The sequence below is a fragment of the Peromyscus leucopus genome, chromosome X, assembly GCF_004664715.2.
Source record: "Peromyscus leucopus breed LL Stock chromosome X, UCI_PerLeu_2.1, whole genome shotgun sequence".
In the NCBI taxonomy this organism is placed as follows: domain Eukaryota; kingdom Metazoa; phylum Chordata; class Mammalia; order Rodentia; family Cricetidae; genus Peromyscus; species Peromyscus leucopus.
Window position 1 is genome coordinate 31,612,356 of NC_051083.1, and position 19,751 is coordinate 31,632,106.

The 19,751-nt window shown below is 42.0% G+C and overlaps 1 protein-coding gene across 1 annotated transcript in view; it reads left to right on the plus strand.

Moving 5' to 3' along the window:
• Reps2 (RALBP1 associated Eps domain containing 2) overlaps positions 1 to 19,751 on the plus strand; it is a 230,421-nt gene that overhangs the window by 190,519 nt on the left and 20,151 nt on the right. The window contains 2 exon segments of the mRNA XM_037198871.1: positions 13,306 to 13,389; positions 15,682 to 15,854. Coding sequence (XP_037054766.1) covers positions 13,306 to 13,389; positions 15,682 to 15,854 — 257 coding nt within the window.

Below are 19,751 nucleotides of genomic sequence, written 5' to 3' on the forward strand. Positions count from 1 at the left end.
AAAGACTTGCTGTCTTGAGGAAGAGCTAAATGAGGCTGCCCAGAGAAAACAGAAAAAGCAGGTTTTCTTCTCCCTCCGAGGTGCCCAACTCTGTTGCCAACCTAATGGCATATTGCTCCCCACTCTCAATGGAGGATGCAGGGGAAACCTCAGTTATTGGCCTTCATTGCTGTTAGTTTTGTAATATTCCGACATTTCTACCTTGCATATCATAGGCAGAGCTGGGGAGAGGTGTGCATCATCAGCTCACTGGTACCAACATGCTGTGTGCTGGAGCTTGACTTGCCTCTGACTCCTTCCTGGGGATTCATTACATCAGTCAACATGAGCATCCACCCCTCGGGATCACAATAGCGATTTTGCTGTAGGGCACTGCTTTAAACCAATTCTTGTACATCTGTCGAAATGGAGCAGTTCCTTTGCAGTTGCTTGAGATGAAACGTCTCTTTGTATACATTTAGCTAGTGCCACTAGGTGGCACTTTAGGGACATTGCAGGAAATTGGCTCTATTGGATTTATGTTTTAAAGTTTTTATTGATGTATAATGTAGGAATATCGAAAGGTGTACATTGAATGTGCAACTCCATGAATTTTAAAAAGATGAATAATACACACATGTAATATACACATAAAACAAGAATATAATCAACACTTCTGAAGTCCCCTCCACCCCATTCTGTTTTCCTATAATTATCTCCTATTTTTAGGATTAGCACTGTTGTGACTTCTGACAGTATAGATTTACTCTGTTTTTTTTCTGCTTTATATAAGTAAAATTGTGTACTATGTACTCTTGTCTAACTTCTATTACTTAAGGGATGTTTGGAATATCATATGTGATCATTGCTGTATAGTATTCTACTACATATGCCAATATCTTATATCTTACCTTGCTCTTGTTGATGGATATTGCGTAGTTTTCAGATTTTGACAGTGATGAATATTGTCACTCTGCACCATCATGCCCAAGGTGTTGAGTGGTTGTATTTTTTATTGCTTTTGGGTATAAAGAGTAGAATTTTCTGGGTCATAAGCTAGGCATATGTTTAGCTTTCATAGATACTACAAAACAGTTTTACAAGGTGTTAGTTCAGGCAAACTTCATTGGTGGCCATCCATTTCCACTGGCACATTCTCTTTATTTTCAAATTTATTTATTTTTGACTTTTGGAGACAGATCTCACTTTATAGCCCTGGCTGGTCTGGAACTCGCTATGTAGATCAGGCTGGCCTTGAACTCGCAGAGTCCACCTACCTCTGCCTGCTGAGTCCTGAGATTAAAGGCATGCATCACCATACCCAACATGATTTATGCATTTTATTTTATGTATATAAGTATGGCTAGCATGTATGTTTTTGCAGCATGCTTGTGCCTGGTGTCTGTGGATTTCAGAAGAAGGTGCTGGATCCCCTGGAACTAGAGTTGTAGATGATTGTGAGCCACACATGTAGGTGCTAGGACTCCAACCCAGGTCCTCTGCAAGAGCAACAAGTGTTTTTACCTGCTGTGCACACTCTCTCCAGCCCCCCTTGATTTCACATTCTCATCAGTGCTAACTTATTTTATAGCTGCTTCCCAACTCTTCCATAGTTTTTTTTGTAGTTCCTTGTTGGTAAGCTATTCCCAATTGAAATTTTAAAGCCATATTTCTCTCATAGATAAAGCTCATCCAGAAAGGGCTGTGTCAGCCCAACTATGAACATTTAATAGTAAAGACTATTAATAGCTATTAAATAGACATTTCATAGTAATAGCTTGACTGTGAACTAAAAGTAGTTAGAGATGATACTATTCTAATACTCCACCACCCAGAGACAGCCGTGGGGGAGAAACAAAGAGGCTTTCCCAAGGTCTCATCATGAGATGCTTTTGAATTGGGTGCCTGTTTGGGCAGGCAAGAAGCTTGCATAAAGCAATTTTATTCAACTTTAGGCAGTTCAACTCTCCCAAGAAGCCTGTCAAGGACAACTGTGTCTGTGAGGACTATGTTGTGGATTCCACTATAGGTGTGTGATAGAGAGAATGATGTGCAGACTCAGCTCAGACTCTGTTCTGTCAATAGAAATTGCAAACAGAAGAAACCAAACCTCAGTCATGATAAAAACATTGGCTTTTTTTTTTAAATCCCCAAGTAAAGCTCCCCATCTTAGTTGTAAGAACAAGTTTGTTTCATGGATATTGTCCACAATCCAGTGGGTTTCCACAGTCCCCAAGAGGTTTGACCTTGTGACTGCTGGACCCAGGGTTTAGTTTATAGTTGTTGATTTTAGCTGTCACTGAAGTTTGTCAGGGGACCTTGGAAGTGTTTTCCCTGGTGTCCCCCATGTTGGATTGGTCTGCGTGAGGAAGGGGTGCAAACTAACTGAGATGACTGTGGTGGAGGTAGCCATGAAGTTTGAAGGTTTACAGCAACTGTAGTTTTTAGCTTCTCCCCTCCAGTACTGATAGGAATAATATCCAGGGACACAGATTCGGTTGTGGATAGTTTATCACTTTTACTCTAAACTGGAGCCAGCATGTTCTTGCTATAGGTTTTCATCTGTTCAGTAAGGGAGAAAATGTCCCTTATATTGAACTGGCTGTTATTGTAAATAACAGAAACTATGCCTGAGAAATCAATTGCACTTTTAGATTTATTATAATAGTAGCTGCCATTATTGGACAGTTATTATGTAATTGTGCTTAGCATTCTGGACAAGATATTCTGCTTAATCCTCACAGTGCTGTGAATTAGATAGATTATCCTCATTTTGCTGATGGAGAAATTACAGCTTAGAGAGGTCAAGTATGTGACCAGCTTATGCACCTAGTAAGGGCACAGACTGGATTGGACTCCATAGTGTGTACCCAGTACCTGCTGTGTTCTGCTATTCCAGTGGCCTCTTGTTCAGTGGCACACAAAATAGTGTTGAGTTTGTTGATGTCTCGTTCCCTTGGTAATTACAATACTCCCTGTTTGATGGCAAGTAGATTAGGCACTGAGAAAATGATAACAAAGCAAGGCACACATTGTGCTTTCCAGGGGCTTACAGTTCAGTTCTGTTTCTCTATTTTGCAGGTGACTTGGCTTGTGGATTCTAGTAAACATTCTTGCAGAGAATTGAGTGCTTAGGATGCTCTGGAAACTGGTATTGGAATGACAAGGTTTGCTGTGGCTAGGGTGCTGCTGGCTGTTGATTTTTATCTTCTATGTCTAGGTTTCATTGAATGGCTTTCTGGTAAGGCCTTGCTGAGCAAAAATGTGCCCAGGTAAAAGTCAGGCACTCACTGACATTTAGGATGCTGAAAATCACCAGAAGGCTGCTGCAGGGTTGTCCAGTTATCTCTCTGGAATTTAGCTCTTGCTTTTGGGCTCTTCAGTATTAAACAAAGCTTGAGATTCATTTTCTAACCCACCAATAGCATGAATATTGCAGAATTTTAAAAGTCACCAATTATCTATACCTTGGCAAAGTTCTGCAGTTAAGCTTAAAAAATAAAATGGGATGATTTTGTTTCAAAATCGACTTTTAAACCAAATCTTACTGCTAATTGCATTTATAGAGTTTTATGACTTACTTTCCCATTCCATACATAAGTAGCTGAGCAAACAATTCAGAAGCCTAGTCAGTCATTGCAAGAGCACTTGTGGCCTGGTCCTGACTAGCATCTTGGAGACTTGATTTACTCATCTCTTAAATGAAGAATTTGGTCCATCAGTGCCCCCCAGTTGGTCTGGGCTGGCTGCATAAAAATCACACAGGGGCTTGTTAAAAATCTAAGTTTCTAATGCTGTACTCCTAGGAGAATTCCAATGAGGAAAGTCTGCAGAACTGTCTTGATATCTGTAGTTTATTAAACTTCCCTAGATAATTCTCTTCTGCCAGCTATATTTGGGAACCACTGGGCTGGAAGATTTGGAATGTAACTATACCCAAAGCAGGCTCTCTATGGTTGAATGAAACTGGTTATGAGTCAGATGATGGAAAACCTCTGCCTGGTAGAGGAGTTGTGTTGTGTATAGCAAACCTTGGGGTCCCACTATATGGCTTTGAGTTAGGATGAGATGTAAGATGAATTACTCCATGCAGGGTGCACTGGTCTGGATAAAAAATTAAAGGCTGGGGGAAAATCTGCTGAAGTTTTTGCAGTACCCCAAGTGGGAAATGGAATGAGCATCTAGGCTCATATCTGGGACTAGGACTTTTGTGAAGCTAGCTTGCCTCAGTGGAACAAGAATTTGATTGTGTTGTATTGTTATTTTAAAATCCATAATTTATAATGCCATAGATTGCTGCTCTTTTTTAAAGTTTATTTTTTCCATTTACATACACGAGTGTGAGTGCATGTATATGCTTGTACGTGCATGCTCTGCGTTGCACATATAGAGGTCAGGGGACAACTTTTGGAAGTTGGTTCTCTCCTTCTATCATGTAGGTTCTGTGGATTGAACTCAGATCATCAAGCTTGGTGGCAGGAACTTTTACTGGCTAAGCCATCTTGAAGGTCTCTATTATGTTTTTGACTAAGGATGGACTATAGGTATCTATGTTAGGATTTCTATTGCTGTGATGAAACATCATGACTAAAAGCAACTTGGGGAGGAAATCGTTTATTTTGCTTTATGGTGGTTTGAATGAGAATGACTCCCCTGGATTCATATATTTGAATGCTTGGTCCCTAGTTGGTAGAACTGTTTGGGGAAGGACTAGGGAGTGTGGCCTTGTTGGAGGACATACGTCATTGGGGGTGGACTTTGAGGTTTCAAAAGCCCATGCTGAGTCTCAGTCTCACTCTGTCCAGCATTTGTGGTTAAGAATTAAGGTCTCCAGAAATCCACAAAGATATCCCCACAATAGACTACTGGCAATGGTTGAGAGACAGCCCGAATTGACCTACTCTGGTGATAGGATGGCCAAATACCCTAATTGTCGTGTTAGAAACCTCATCCAACAACAGAGGGAATCAGATGCAGAGATCCACGGCCAGGCCCCAGGTGGAGCTCCAGGAGTCCAATTGGTGAGAAAGAGGAGGGTTTGTATGAGTGAGAATTGTTGAGACCAAGGTTGGATAAAGCACAGGGACAAATAGCCAAACGAATGGAAACACATGAACTATGAACCAAAGGCTGAGGGGTCCCCAACTGGATCAGGCCCTCTGAATAGGTGAGACAGTCGATTGGCTTGATCTGTTTGGGAGGCATCCAGGCAGTGGGACCGGGACCTGTCCTCAGTGCATGAACTGGCTGTTTGGAACCTGGGGCTTATACAGGGACACTTGGCTCAGCCTGGGAGGAGGGGACTGGACCTGCCTGGACTGAGTCTACCAGGTTGAACTCAATCCTCAGGGGAGTCTTTGCCCTGGAGGAGATGGGAATGGGGGATGGGCTGGGGGGAAGGAAGGCGGGAGGGGGGGAGGTGCGGGAGGGGGAGGGAAAACAAGGGAATCTGTGGCTGATATGTAAAATTAAATTGTAAAAAAAAAAGAATTAAGGTCTTAGTTACTGCTCCCACACCCTCCCTGGCTGTCTGTTGCCATTCTTCCTGCCATAATGGTTATGGATTTACCCTCTGAAACTGTAAGCAAACCCCCAGTTAAATGCTTTTTAAAACAAGTTGCCTTTGTCATGGTATCTCTTCACAGCAATAGAAAGGTAACTGAGACACTATTCATTATTGAAAGAAGTCAGAGCAAGAACCTGGAGGCAGGAGCTGATGCAGAAGCCATGAAGGAGTGCTGCTTTTTGGCTTGCTCCTTATGGCTTGCTCAGCCTCCTTCTTATAGACCTAAGACCACCAGCCTAGGGGTGTTCCCACCCACAATCGGCTGGGCCCTCCTACTTCAATCATCAATTAAGAAAATGCCCTACAGGCTTGCCTGCAGCCCAGTCTTATAGAGGCATTTTCCAAATTGAGGTTCCTTCCTCTTAGATGACTCTAGCTTGTGTCAAGTTGACATAAAAACTAGCCAGCACAGTGGGCCATGACATTGAAGTCAAATGGTATGTTCTTCATTCCAGTAACACCCAGTCTCAGTGTTCTCAAAGTATATTCTGTAGAGCATTGCTTCTGCTGGATGCTAATAGGAGTAACAAGAAAGGAAGCAAATGAAGACAGTGAGTCTAAAAAGTACTGTGGTTAAGCAAAAGCAAATGGTTTCCTTTCCCTCACAGCATTTCAGAGCATGGCATGTATAATGTGTTCTATGGAGCTTTAAGAAGAGATAGGCAAGGTGGTGCTTTCCAACCTGGTCTTCATCTATTTTCCTTTTATATCAAGGGCTGGCAAACTATAATCTATGGCCAAGTCTATCCATCATCATTTTTTTGTAATCAGGTTTCTCAGAACACTGCTGTGCCTATTCATTGTATTGTCTGTGACAAAGTTACAGTAGAGACTGCCTCCCAAACCTAAAATATTTACTGTATTTTCCTTTATGGAAAAAGCTTGCCTGTCCCTGCTCTAGACAATTCATGGATTCATCTTCCCTAGGTAGCTGCATTAGAGAGTTACTGCCACAGGGAATTATGTGGCCTATTCTAGCACTGTGTTGTGATGCGCCTGCTTAATTATATTCAGTTTCTGTATGCCCATAATTTTTTCTGCTTGCTTTGAGCTATTTTCTCTCTCAACTATTTACCCATCATCCAAGGTCAAAGCTGGAGATTCTTATCTTTGTTTTTTTTTCTTTCACTTAACCATATTTCATCAGTCACCAAGCATGTATCTAGTTTCTAGTCTAAATTACACTCATAACTGCCTGTTCCCATTCTTGTCAACCTGGTTTATTTTATTTACTTATTCATTTATTTTAGTTTCTCAAGACAGGGTCTTGGTAGATAGCCCAGGCTGACTTTGACCTTGCAGTTCCCCTGCCTCTGTCTCTGGAGGACTGAGATCACAGGTGTGCACTACATGCCTGGCTGTAACTCTGTTTACATAACACTTACCTCTTGTCTCATTTTCTTCTTCAGAATTATAATGGAATTTCCTTCGCTCAGTATGGGTTGCTTTCAGTGCTTTCCACTTATTGGATCCAGAATAATCTTTTGAAAATGCATAGCAAATCAGGTCACTCTCTACATAAAGTCTGTCAGTTGCTCCAGTGCCCTCAGGCTAAACTACAAATTCTCAACATTCACATATATGGGGCTAAGTCTGGCCAGGAGAACAGGAAGTGCTATGCTATTTCTTAGTGGAAGAAATGTAATTTAAGGAATTAAGAATTTACCAAAAAGATTAGCCATTCCCATGCTTCTACCTGCTGCAGTGTAGAGCAAAGCATAGAAGTGGGAAATAGTATCAAATATGTTCTAGACAGTGCAAGTCCATGTTCCATCACCGCCAGCATTTTTCTCCCCATACTTTCTCCTTGCTCTACCCTAACCAGATCCCAAACTCTGGAATGTTAGAGCGCCTTCACAAAAGAAAACTCGACCAACTAACATGTGTAATTGTCTCTGGATGGGGAATTTGGGAGTGAGTTGGCTGATGGTTCTGACTCACAGTTTCCCTTGAAGTTATTGTCAAGATACCAAAGAGGGAAGGTCAGTTGGGCGGGAGGATCGTCTGCTGAGATGGCTATTGATAGGAGCCTCGCTTCCTTGCTTAGATTCCATGTTAGGACTGCTACACAGACACACATGTAGGCAAAACACCAATGTACATAAAATACAAATAAATAAATAGTTGTTTAAAAAGACTGCTTGGGTGTTCCTTATAAAATGACAACTGGCTTTCTGCAAGACAAGTAATACAAGAGACAGAAAGATACACACAGGCAAAAATGAACACCAGAGGAAAGTGTATAAGAACACTTGAAGTCCCCTCTTCTGGAGCATGTTGTGTGTGCCTCAGTCAACTTCCCTAGAAGCAGGGCCTGAGGTGAACAGTCTTAGAAAGTGATTTATTAAGGGAGTGCTCTTCAGGAAAAACAACAACAACAACAAAAAAAAAAAAAAAAAACACCAGAAAGAGGAGAGGGAAGCACGATGAAGGGGAAAGAGCCAAGTATGATCTACATGGGAGGATTTTCGTACACAAGTTACATCTCAGAGTTATCCCCTTTCAGGCAAGAACCTTTATATTCATCTGCAAGTGAGCCGTTCTCTGTGGACTGATGAGGGTGGGGTCAGGAGGCAGGCTTCCTCCATTGAGAAGATAGCAGCTGTGAAACCTTAGTAGCTAGCACTCAGAGCAGCTAGTTGGATGGGTGTACCATCTACATAAAGGTGATCTAAGCGGGACACCATAGAACCTTTGACTGCTATTTGCGTCCTTCCTGTATCCCATACTTTTACCGTTGTCCTTGGCATGCCAGAGACAAAAAAAATCTCTGTAACTGAATAAATGAATGTACGGAAATGCTTAGCCTCTCTGGCCTATGGCTGTGTCTGGTAAGCCAACTGAGCAAAGGCTATATTGTCTCATCGGCCATGGTAATACACAAAGTACCAGGTTAACTTTTCACATCCAGAGTAATATTACCTTGTTATCTAATGAGGCTTTTTCATTGAAAAATTAGAATGAAAATATTTTCATTTGTATTAGAGGAAGAGGAATATTGACATTAAAACATTGTATATATGTGGTCAAAAGCCAGTGGCTGTGAAGGTGGTAAGCTCCATTTGGGAAGCTACTGCTATTCTTTTGTTTAATGGACATGATGTACCTGTCGTATTGCCTGATAAGAAATGTTTATGGCCATAGATTAGTGCTACTGTCAGCTTTGATCAAAGAAGCTACTTTTTACAGTGGGTGGTGATTAATACAGAAATTCCTAACTGGTCAAAGTATTGAAAGTAAGTGGCTGTTGAATGTGCAGTCCTAAATGGGACCTGGCTCTCTGCATCCTGACTGAGTATATGTTGCTTCACATGGAGCCATGAAAGCAAGACTACTGTTTGTAATATCAGTTAGAAATCAAATATATGCTCCTTTCATTGGAGTTGTATTTCAGCTCATATTGCCAGGACTTTTGGACAAGGCCATACTGCTGTGGGAGTAGATCTTTCCTACCTCTACTTTTTTGAATCCACAGAGGAAGAAGCCAGCTACTGAGGCCTTCCTGCTTTCATGCATCTTCATCATTCTAAAACTCATCATTGATAGCAGTGTGAAGAGATAGCAAAGGAACCTCCCTAGTTTATTCTGCCACCCAGCTGCTAAGCCTGATGGGAGGCTCATGCCATTTTCATGAAGGAAGGTAGGATAGCTTATTGAGATGAGGCAGTTTTGCATGTCTAAATCTCATCTTCAGTTTTTCTTTTTAAGAAGATTTTTATCTATTTTATGTATATGAATTCTCTATCTGCATGTGTGCCTGCATGCCAGAAGAGGGCATTAGATCCCATTTTAGATGGCTGTGAGCCACCATGTGGATGCTGGGAATTGAATTCAGGACCTCTGGTTACCGCTGAGCCATCTCTCTAGCCCCCATCCTCAATTTTTTTTTTTAACCACAGAGCTAGTTTTCTTTCCCTGTGCCACCTTCCGGCACCCCCTCCCTGATTCCTATGTTGCATCCTTTGTGAGAGTCATTCCTTTGGCTACTCAGTAGATGAACCCATTTTAGATCAGTTGTGGGGTAACAGAATGTGGTGGGGAGATCCTGACCTAATATTATGCAGTTGTTTGTTCTCAGTCATAGAGCAAGAACACCCAGGCCACTGCATACAATTTCAGGAAGGTATACTTGTAAATGGAAAAGTACCACCTCAAGCAAGTCTTTCCACTGCCTCCTCAGCTCTTTCCCTGATTGCTGCTTGTTTTTAGGTGGCAGTAACAAAGACAGTCTAGTGCTTTGGCTGTGCTCACAATCCTCATTTATGTTGAAAAGGTCAGTTTGTCATCCTCCTCAGTATTTCCACAGGGAATCAGTGGAAGACATAGTTCTCCGCCTGCTGTGTAATGGGAGAGAACTGGCAAATCCAAAGGCTGCATACCTGGGCCTGCCACTCCCCCTGGGCCTGCCACTCCCCCTGGGCCAGCCTGCCTGCCAGCCTGCCTGCCTGCCTGCCTGCCTGCCTGCTGGGATTTTCCCTGCTCACCTGTGGTCCCTGCAGGGGCTTGCATGCATAGACTTGGGGCCAGAGCACATACCGCCTAAGCAATAAATTGCAAGTGACAGGCAGGAAGGGACCTCAGGTTCTCCATGGATTCTTCACCAGAAGCCCTGCATTTGAGTGGGTGGTGAGCTCAGCTGCTCAGAAAACTGACATTTGACTCATGGATCTTGGAGTGTGACTCAAAACTCCCAGGGATAAGGAGGTGAACGCTACACTCTACAGACTGCTGAAAATGTGTGGCTCCTGGGGAGCTTCACGTGAACTTGACGTACATGAAAACAAGCTATCCCCGTTCCTGCTTGCGGTGGTTTGAATAAGAATGGTTCCCATAGACTCATATATTTGAATGTTTAGGCAGTGGCATTAGGAGATGTGGCCTTGTTGGAGTAAGTGTGATCTTGCTGGAGGAACTATGTCCCTAGGGGTGGGCTTTGGAGTTTCAAATGCCCAAGCCAGACCCAGTGGCTCTCTCTCTCTCTCTCTCTCTCTCTCTCTCTCTCTCTCTCTCTCTCTCTCTCTCTCCCTCCCTCCCTCTCCTACTGATCCAGATATAGCACTCTAGGCTCCTTCTCTAACACCATGTCTACCTGTGCATCTCCATGTTTCCTGCCATGGTGATAATGGCAGTGCTCTTAACCGCTGAGCCATCTCTCCAACCCCGTGGTGATAATGGACTAAACCTCTGAAACTGTAAGCGAGTCCCAATTAAATGTCTTTCTTTTGTAAGAGTTGCTGTGGTCATGGTGTCTCTTCACAGCAATAGAAACCCTAGCTACAATACTGCTCCTTCTAAACTTCCTGTCTGAGAGACTGACCTCAACCTTCTGTGGTATTCCAAGTTAATATTCTGGTTGTCTGAGTATATATAGGCCTTTGTGAGTTTACTTTGGACCTCCCTCTGTCATCATCCACACATATAGCTCTTGTAGCTGACTGCATCCTACATGTCACTCCGACCTCAGCTGAAGTGTCACGTACTAGGTCTTAACTGTCCTACAAGAATGAGTGCTTCTGTAATCCCCACTCTTCTTCTCTACCACACTGCATTGAAACATGCATCTTTGGTTATATATCTGCTTCTTCCACTGGACTCCCAGATGGTGGTAAGTAGAGGTGGTGCCTTGTTCATCCTTGAATGCCAGCATAGCAAGCCAGCAGTAGCTGTCTGGTAAATAATGCCTTGCATGAACGACATTGAGGCCTAGGAGGGCCTGAGGCTGTATTGCACTGCGGTAACAAGCCTAGCTTTAGAATTTGAGACCATGGTAACAAGCCTAGCTTTGGAACTTGAAACTGACCTCAGACCCTGTTATTTGTATGATCTTTGGGTGAATTTCTTTAATTTTGTCACCAATAGTCCGGGGAAACTAACCATGTCTTAAGGCTGTGATGATGTGACATAATTCATGCAGAATACTGGAGCAATGTATGATGCATCCATAGAGTCAGTTTGTCAGAGTCTAATCAGAGCAACAGCAGCAGCATGAATAACACAGCCATCCCTAATGGAAGGAGAAGCTGTCAGAAATACATGGGACTTGGAACCGGGCAGCTTGAATGCTTGTATATAGATTTAAAAGAGGTAGAGAGGTCTTTAGGATAACATGCAGGAACAAGGGCTGGAGATACCGGGTTAAAGAGTGCTTGCCTCCCACGTGTGAAGCCTTAGGTTCAATCTCCAGTACCGTTAAACAAACAAACAAACAAACAAATAAATTGGCCAGCGAGGTGGTGCAGTGGGTAAAGGTGGTTGCTGCTGAGCCTTACAGCCTGAGCAGAATCCCTGGGATCCACATCTTGGAAAGAAAGAACTGATTCCCACAAGAGGTCCTCTATGACTTCCACACGTGTACCATGGCACACAGGTACATGTGCATGCACACACAATAAATTAGTTAATGAATGAAAAATAAATAAGTAAAATTCAGGAGTAGAGGGGATGATCCTGGGAAAGAATGAACAAAGGAAGGAAACTGGCGCAGGGAAACAGAAGAACCCCAAGAAAGTCCGCATTTCAGGGCGAAGAGCAGTCCGAGAAGAAAAGGGAGAGAGACCAATTACAATTAGGAGATTGTCACTTCTCAGCCACCTGAAATCACCAAGGATGCTATTTTAGAAGGAAGGAGGATGAGGAGAATTGGCCAGAATCTGCGAATGTTAGCTCCCTGGGAGCCAGCCTGCTCAGTAGTGCCACACACAGGAAAGAAGGCACACTGCAGGAGGCTAGAGATGCCATGGAAGGGGCAGTGGCAGTCGGTTGTGCTACACTCTGTTTTTGTGGTGTGAATTAGTTTTGGGGTAAATGAAGTACAGATACCACTGAAATGTAAAAGTCACTTTGCTCCTAAGTAGCTGGTTTTCTCATTATAATATTTTGTAGCACTGGTTAGTAACAGCCAAAAGCAAAGTACTCTAACACAGCTGAAGGTGGCAAGCCTTGGGGACACAGGGAGCCTTATATAAGGCCCATTTACCCCATGTTCCATTTGTCTATGTTCTGTGCCCTGAAATGCTTGGGGGTATCCCCCATCAGTCTTTGTGCAGTCAATAGCCAGCCTTTCTGATTACTACACCCATTACATACCTCCTTCCCTTTTAAAGGTAAATGGCTGTATTTATTAGAGCATTTCATTTTTTAAAGATTTATTTGTGTGTGTGTGTGTGTGTGTGTGTGTGTGTGTGTGTGTGTGTGTGTGTGTGTGTGTACGCCTGCCTGCAGAGGCCAGAAGAGGACATCTGCTCTCCTGGAGCTGGAGTTATAGATGGTTGTGAGCTACCTGGTGTGGGTGCTGAGAATCTAACTCCAGTTCTCTGGAAATGTAGCTCTTAACTGCTGAGCCATCTCTCCAGCCCATGCACTGTTTCTTTTTTAGGAATTGAATATTAAAAATTATGAGTCTTTTATGGTGCTGATGGGTTTTTCTCAGTGCTCCTTAAGTCCTTTCTTATCCCTTTCTCCTCTGATAATTTTTATAGTTTTTGTAAAGTGTTAGTTTTTAAGAAGTCTGTATGTGAAAATATATGAGATGGCCATGGTTCCTTTTCCTGAATGACACTGGCAGGAGACAGGGAAGGGGATAGCAAGGCCTATGGTAGAGGATTTTTCCCAAGCATCAACAGACTTGTGCTTGCCTGCAGCTTAGTCTAGACCGCTGTGACTTGGTCTCCCTGAGTGACTCTTTGCCAGAGTCTGCTTTGACCTGTCTTTACATGGTTGGGTTCTTTTGCATTTATACCTTCTCTTTGATCTTGCTGCAGTCTGAGCCAGTAGCTGAAGCTGACTTACACCCTCAGCTGAACAGAGCTCCTTCTCAAGCTGCAGAAAGCAGTCCAGCAAAGAAGGTAAGAGCAGCAGAAAGACCCCTGGCCTTCTTACAACTCTACCACTTTCAGGGTTCCACCAAGGTGGCTGTGACTGATCCATGGCTCTGACATGTGAACTCTTTCTGAAAATTAGGTTCCTGGAGGTTCTGGGGCTGGAATGTGGATGTCCCTGGCAGTTTGGACTCTCCTGAATCTTCCAGCTAAACATGGCTGCCTTGTTTTCAGCAAGATCACAAAAATGTTGTGGAGGGGCAGGAGAGATGGCTCAGAGGTTAAGAGTGCTTACTGCTCTTGTATAGAACCTGGATCCAGTTCTCGGCGCCCATATGGTGACTCACTACTTTCTGACCTCTGCGGGCACTGCACACATGTGGTGCATATACATACACTTGGGCCCATACATATAAAATATAAAAAGAAGTAAAAACTTTTAAAATGTGAGAAGAGCTAAATGGCTTTACTAAGACTTCATATCTCTGCTAATGAATCAGGTGACTATAGGAATAGCTTAGCACCTTTGGACTCCACCTGGGTTTGGATATGCACGTCCCACTCTCCTAACAGTGCACCCAGCAACCTAGGGCTCTTGCTTGCATCAAGTTTCATGCATACCCCACTTCAAACAATAGCAGAAATTACTCCTGCCTTGTCATCTACTTAGTAGTTACTCTTTTTGTGGTCAATTTCCTTTGAAAAATGCCCCAGAGCACATTTGGCCTGAAATAGTGTTGGATGCATGTGTATTAAGGCAAACTGTGTCTTCAGCATGAACTTTTAAGGAAGACCTGCTATTTACTATCTTATGTCTATGCGTGATTGGGCATGCATACAATTCAAATCAGATGCATCATAGGAAAAGGCATGCACAGTGAGAAAAAAGGCTAATATAATTCAAGCCTGCCAATAAATAGAATCTTCCACATTACACTCCTTAGCAACCAACTTCTCCTTCTCTTGAACCCCATTAAAGAAAGCCCCAAACAACAGCCTGCTGTTCCTGGGCACTCTAGCCCAAGTAGCACAGTGATTTCTTCAGTGATTCCCATATTTTTCATTTATGAGACTGATTTGTTGCCTACTGTGCTTTAAGTCTCTTTAAATCAAGATTTTCACTGCTTTGCCATTCCTGTGATCCTTTTAAAATTCTTTGAATAAGACACCAGGAATCTGGGGCCATCTAGTTCAGACAGTGACCCTTGTAACATTAAAGACCCAGTTAGCACCTCCTGTGGATTGGACCAGTCTTCCCTTCTTGGTACCATGATGTCTTTCTTTTCTTGCTTTTTTTTGTTGTTGTTTTATTAGTTTTTAAAATTATCATGCAGAGCAGTAAGTTTCTCTATCCCATTTCCATATGCATTTGTCTCTCTTGGTCCTTCTCTCCTTGTTCCCTACCTGCTGATGTCAGGATTTTTTCTAGCATCTTGGCACCTTTCTTTTTGCCTGGCCATGCCACTGGGCCCCTATTCTGCACAGCTAGCACTACTCACTAAGTATCATGTTCCCACTTACTTTCTCACCCTCTTCCTGTTCTTCAGCATTGTCTCCTAGGCTATCTCGTAGCAAAGAGAGTGGACCCTGGGCTTGGAAGGTAACATGAGCAGGCCAGCTGTTTCCTTGAGCACATTGGCTATTTTGTTTGACTTCATGTAGGAGAATTATGAACACATGACTAAGGCCATTATAGACTTTGAAACTTATTCTCCATAAAGCCCCAGAGTGAGGCAGGAGTCAGTTTTGTCTTCAATTAGAAAAGACCTCATGGTTGTATCAAGTCTATGTGAGTTTAAATGACAAGAAAGTATAGATGGTTTACAACATTAAAAAAGGAAAAGAGTAAGAGGCCACTAGAATCTTATTTTGATGTCCTTCTTGATGACAGAAAAGGGAAGTAGATTCCCAGCTTTTATTATTTATTTATTTATTTATTTATTTATTTTACATCCTGACCACAGTTTTTCCTCCCTCCTCTCTTCCAAGTCCCTTCCCCACCTCTCCTCTGCCCCAACCCCCCATCCACTACTTCTTTCTCTTCAGAAAAGGGCAGACCTCCCATGGATATCAGCCAGCCATGGTATATCAAGTTGCAGTGAGACTAGGCACCTCCTCTCCTATTAAGGCTGGACTTGGCAATCCAGTAGGAGGAATGGGTCCCCAAAGCAGGCAACAGAGTCAGAGACAGCCCCTGCTCCCACTGTTAGGAGCCCCACAAGAGGACCAAGTTACACAATTGTAACATAGATGCAGAAGGATGGAGAGATCATTAAAACACCTTTTTGAGCACTTTGGATTTATTTTTTTAATCCACAGGAAGGACCACATGGTCAACCTCCATCAAAGCCTATTCGCAGGAAATTCAGGCCTGAAAATCAAACTACAGAAAACCAAGAGCCTGCTGCTGCTGCTGCTGCTGCTGTTGCTGCTGCTGCTGTTGGAGGGGCAGCTTCTGCAGCAATGGTGAAACCCCATCCAACAGTACAAAAGTAAGTGCACAGACTAGTGAAAAGATGGTGATGAACTTCCTCTTACATCTTCAGGCATATGTATTTGCATTTATTTTCCTAGGTACAAGGTTTTATGGTTGTCATAGTCATCTCTGCCATGGTGATGGTGGTGGCATTAAAGCTTCCCAATCTGATAGGACACTTTATAATCCATAGGACTTAGCATGACCCAAAGGAGCAGGCAAGTCCTAGACTACTGTTTGGTTTGGTTTCTGGCCCTTCTATTTTCTTTCTTTCCTTTTTTGTGTTGGTCCAGATTTTGCTATGAAGGGAACAGTATGGTGAGGGCATTTCCCCTCATTTCTTGTCTGATGTCAAGTTCCTTTAGTGCATGTGGCTAGCTCCATGATCATAGACCCAACTTTCAGTAGAAGTGGGGTATTATTTAGAAAACATGTAGAGTTCTTGATATTGGTCACCTTAGTACTGGATGGCACAGGCTGATCCTCCGTAATACCTCCTTTACCATCTGGAACAGATACTAGAGGGCTTGAGAAATGGTGGAGCGGGCCAAGGGTGGGGAAAATGGTACTCGGAACAAACCGTCCTTATCTGGAAGACTGTCTTTGAGAAGATTGTTACTTGACTCAGTCTTTCTGCAGTAACATTAAGTGAGATACTGAGGGCAACATCCTGCTACTGTCACTTGACTTGAAGTGAACCTCAACTGGCCAGTATTGCAGATACTAAGATCCCTTGTGATATTTCTGTAGAAGCCTTCAGGTCTCAGGCGCTCTGTAGCTTGCCTTCTGCTACAGTATTGTGGAAAGAAGAGCAACAGGTTCTGTGGGTGATGTTACCAGCTTGCCTGGAAGCTGGGTCCCATTTGGATTCTTTGTATCCTTCTTCAGTGGATTTTTCTTTCTCCAAATAGATAGTTCCCTGAAGACATTAGCTAGTACAGGAAGGGATTTTCTGCATCATTGTCACCTTCCTAACCCAAGGGATAGATTTCTGTCAAGCACAAAGATGGCTGGTTTTTGTTCTCCTTAATTTCAGCTTCATGTTAATTCTAGTGAGTCAGTGGTGGCCACCTTGCCCTCCAAAGTAGATGGCAGGGCAACTGGTGAACTTCACACAGGGAACTGTTGCTTTCCATTTTTTTTTTGAAATGAGCTCTGTTGAAATACAATTTGCATAGCATACACTTCAGTGGCTTTTAGTATTCACAAAGCATTGTGGGCATTGCCACAGTATAATTTTGCAACATTTTTTATTATCTCCAGAAGAATCTCCATGCCCAGTGGAAGTTGCTCCCCACTTTCCCTTCCCTTCCCAGCTCCTGGAAACCACTAATTTACTCTTTGTCTCTACTTGGCTTATATTTTTACATAGATATAGTCATGCATCATGTGGTTCTTTGTGTTTGGCTGCCTTTTACTTTTTTGGTATTTTCAAGGTTCATCCATGTTGTAGCATGCATTATAACCTAATTTATGTGGAATACTATTCTGTTCTATTAATGTTCCACATGATATTCAGTGATTCATTAGACTTTGGGATTATTTGAACTTTTTGCATATTAATAATTATGCTGTAGAGTTATCTGTGTTCATGTTTCTGTGTGGACTATATTTTGTTTCTCTTGGGAATGCACATATGGGTAAAATTGGAGTTTCATGGTAATGCTATGTTTAACACATTGAAGAAGCGCCCCATTGTTTTTCACAGTGACCACTCTACTTTACATCTTCAACAATGTATGAGGGTTCTAGTTCTCTATTTCTTCATCAATACTTATCTAGTATTAGATAATACTATGTATCACATAGTAATTATGTAGTAATTACAATTAAATAGTAATATGTAAAAATAATTTTTATTTTTTGAGATTATAATATAATTACATCATTCCTTCCCTCCCTTTCCTTTCCTCCCTCCAAACCTTTTCATGTACCCTCCCTTGCTGTCTTTCAAATTCATAGCCTCATTTTACATTAATTGTTGCACATTTGTAGAATTCTTAAATAGAACATGTTCAGTCTGTATAATATTACCTTTATGTACATGTTTTCAGAGCTGACCATTTGGTATTAGATACTCAGTTGATATGCTCTTCCCTAGGGAAGATTGTTTCTCTTGCTGTTAGCATTTCTTAATTGCCTGTAGTTCTCTCTGTAGGGTTGAGGCCTTGCGATCTTTTCCCTGGCCATGTTAGCATGTCTATTGATATCATCTTTTTTCAGGTCATGTTTAGACAGTCCTAGGACCATAACGTGGTATCTCGTTGTGGTTTTGATTTTCATTTCCTTAATGATTAATAGTGTTGAGCATCTTTTCTCGTGCTTATTGGTCATTTGAATACACTTTTGGATAAATATCTACTCATCCTTTGCCTACTTATAATTGAGTTATGGGTTCTTTATCTAGTCTGCATACAGCTCCTTTGTTAGATACATGATTTTCAAATATTTTCTCCTATTCTGTTGGTTGTGTTTTCACTTTCTTTGTTGGTGTACTTTGAAGTACCAAGTTTAAATTGTGTGTGTGTGTGTGTGTGTGTGTGTGTGTGTGTGTGTGTGTGTGTGTGACAGGATCTTACTGTGTGGCCCTGAAAGACCTGTGACTTTATTTGTAGACCAGGCTAACTTTGAACTCACAAAGATCCACATGCCTCTGCCTCCTGAATTCTGGGATTGAAGGTGTGCACCTCCATGTCTAGCTTGTCACTTATATTTTTAGTGTCATATTTAAGAAACCATTGCCTACTCCAAGTTCACAAAGATTGTTTACTTGTAAAAGTCTTGTCACTTTATAACTGGTATTTATAACATCTGTGGTCTATTTTGAACTCATTTTGTGCATCATATGAAGATGGGGTTCAACTTCATTCTTTGACATGGCAATTATACAGTTGTCCCTGAAGTGTTTATTGAAATAGTATTTTCTACCTTTCATTTGTTCTGTGAATGTCCTTCAGCATGCTACTCTGAAGCTAGTGAGGTGACCATGTGATATTTAGCTGAGAGGCTAATGCACAGATCACAATGTGAATAATCAGGGCCTAAGCTTTCACATCAGAGTATTTTATATGGCTTCTTGTTTTAGTTCCAAGACTAGTTTATGTTGGCATGATAGGAAGGAATTTAGCGTTCATAATTTTTCAAGGCAGGGAGCAAAAGATAGAAAATACAAAATGGTTGGCCTACAGTTCTTTCCCAGCCAGAGTTTTGAGAGTGAGAGGTAAGCTCAGATTCCTTTAGACATGTGTTATATAGAGTTGTTACCCCCTCCCTACTTGTCTCTCATTTACAGTGTTAGTTGCTATGTACTATCTTTGGGAAAAATGAGAAAAAGACTCACAATCATTTTCTGTAAGCCTTAATTCTCCAACAGAACACTGAGAAAGGCTAAAAATAAAGTAGACTAGCTGTAAAACTGTCATCAGCTTTTATAGAAATTAACATCAAAAATGAACCATTGTCAGAAACAAATTCAGCTTTTGATATTGCCATTGTCCACAAAAAGAAATTAGTAAGTTTGTCCAAGTCTACTGCTGAGCCAGGTTATATGCAGTAAACATTTCATAATGTGTCATCATTACTAAGGACAGATGTGAATTTGGCTTAGAAACACTTTGGTTTAGTTGTTTCTTTGCTGCATCTTTGCTGTCTATTAAAGATGAACCTTTGGAAAAGGGGATTCTTCATGCAGTATAGAGACAGACGATACCATATGATAGCACAATGGCTCTGTGCCAACCTCTATAACCTCTATTATTCCCCATAACTCCAGAGTGTTCTAGCTCTACTATAGACTGTTTGCTTACCTTCATGATGTTCTCAATGTGGCTCTAAGTTTTCCTTTCCCTCCTCATGCTTGATGTATTGGGATTGTCTGTGGGATTAATGGTTTGAATCCCTGATGGAAGTCTTC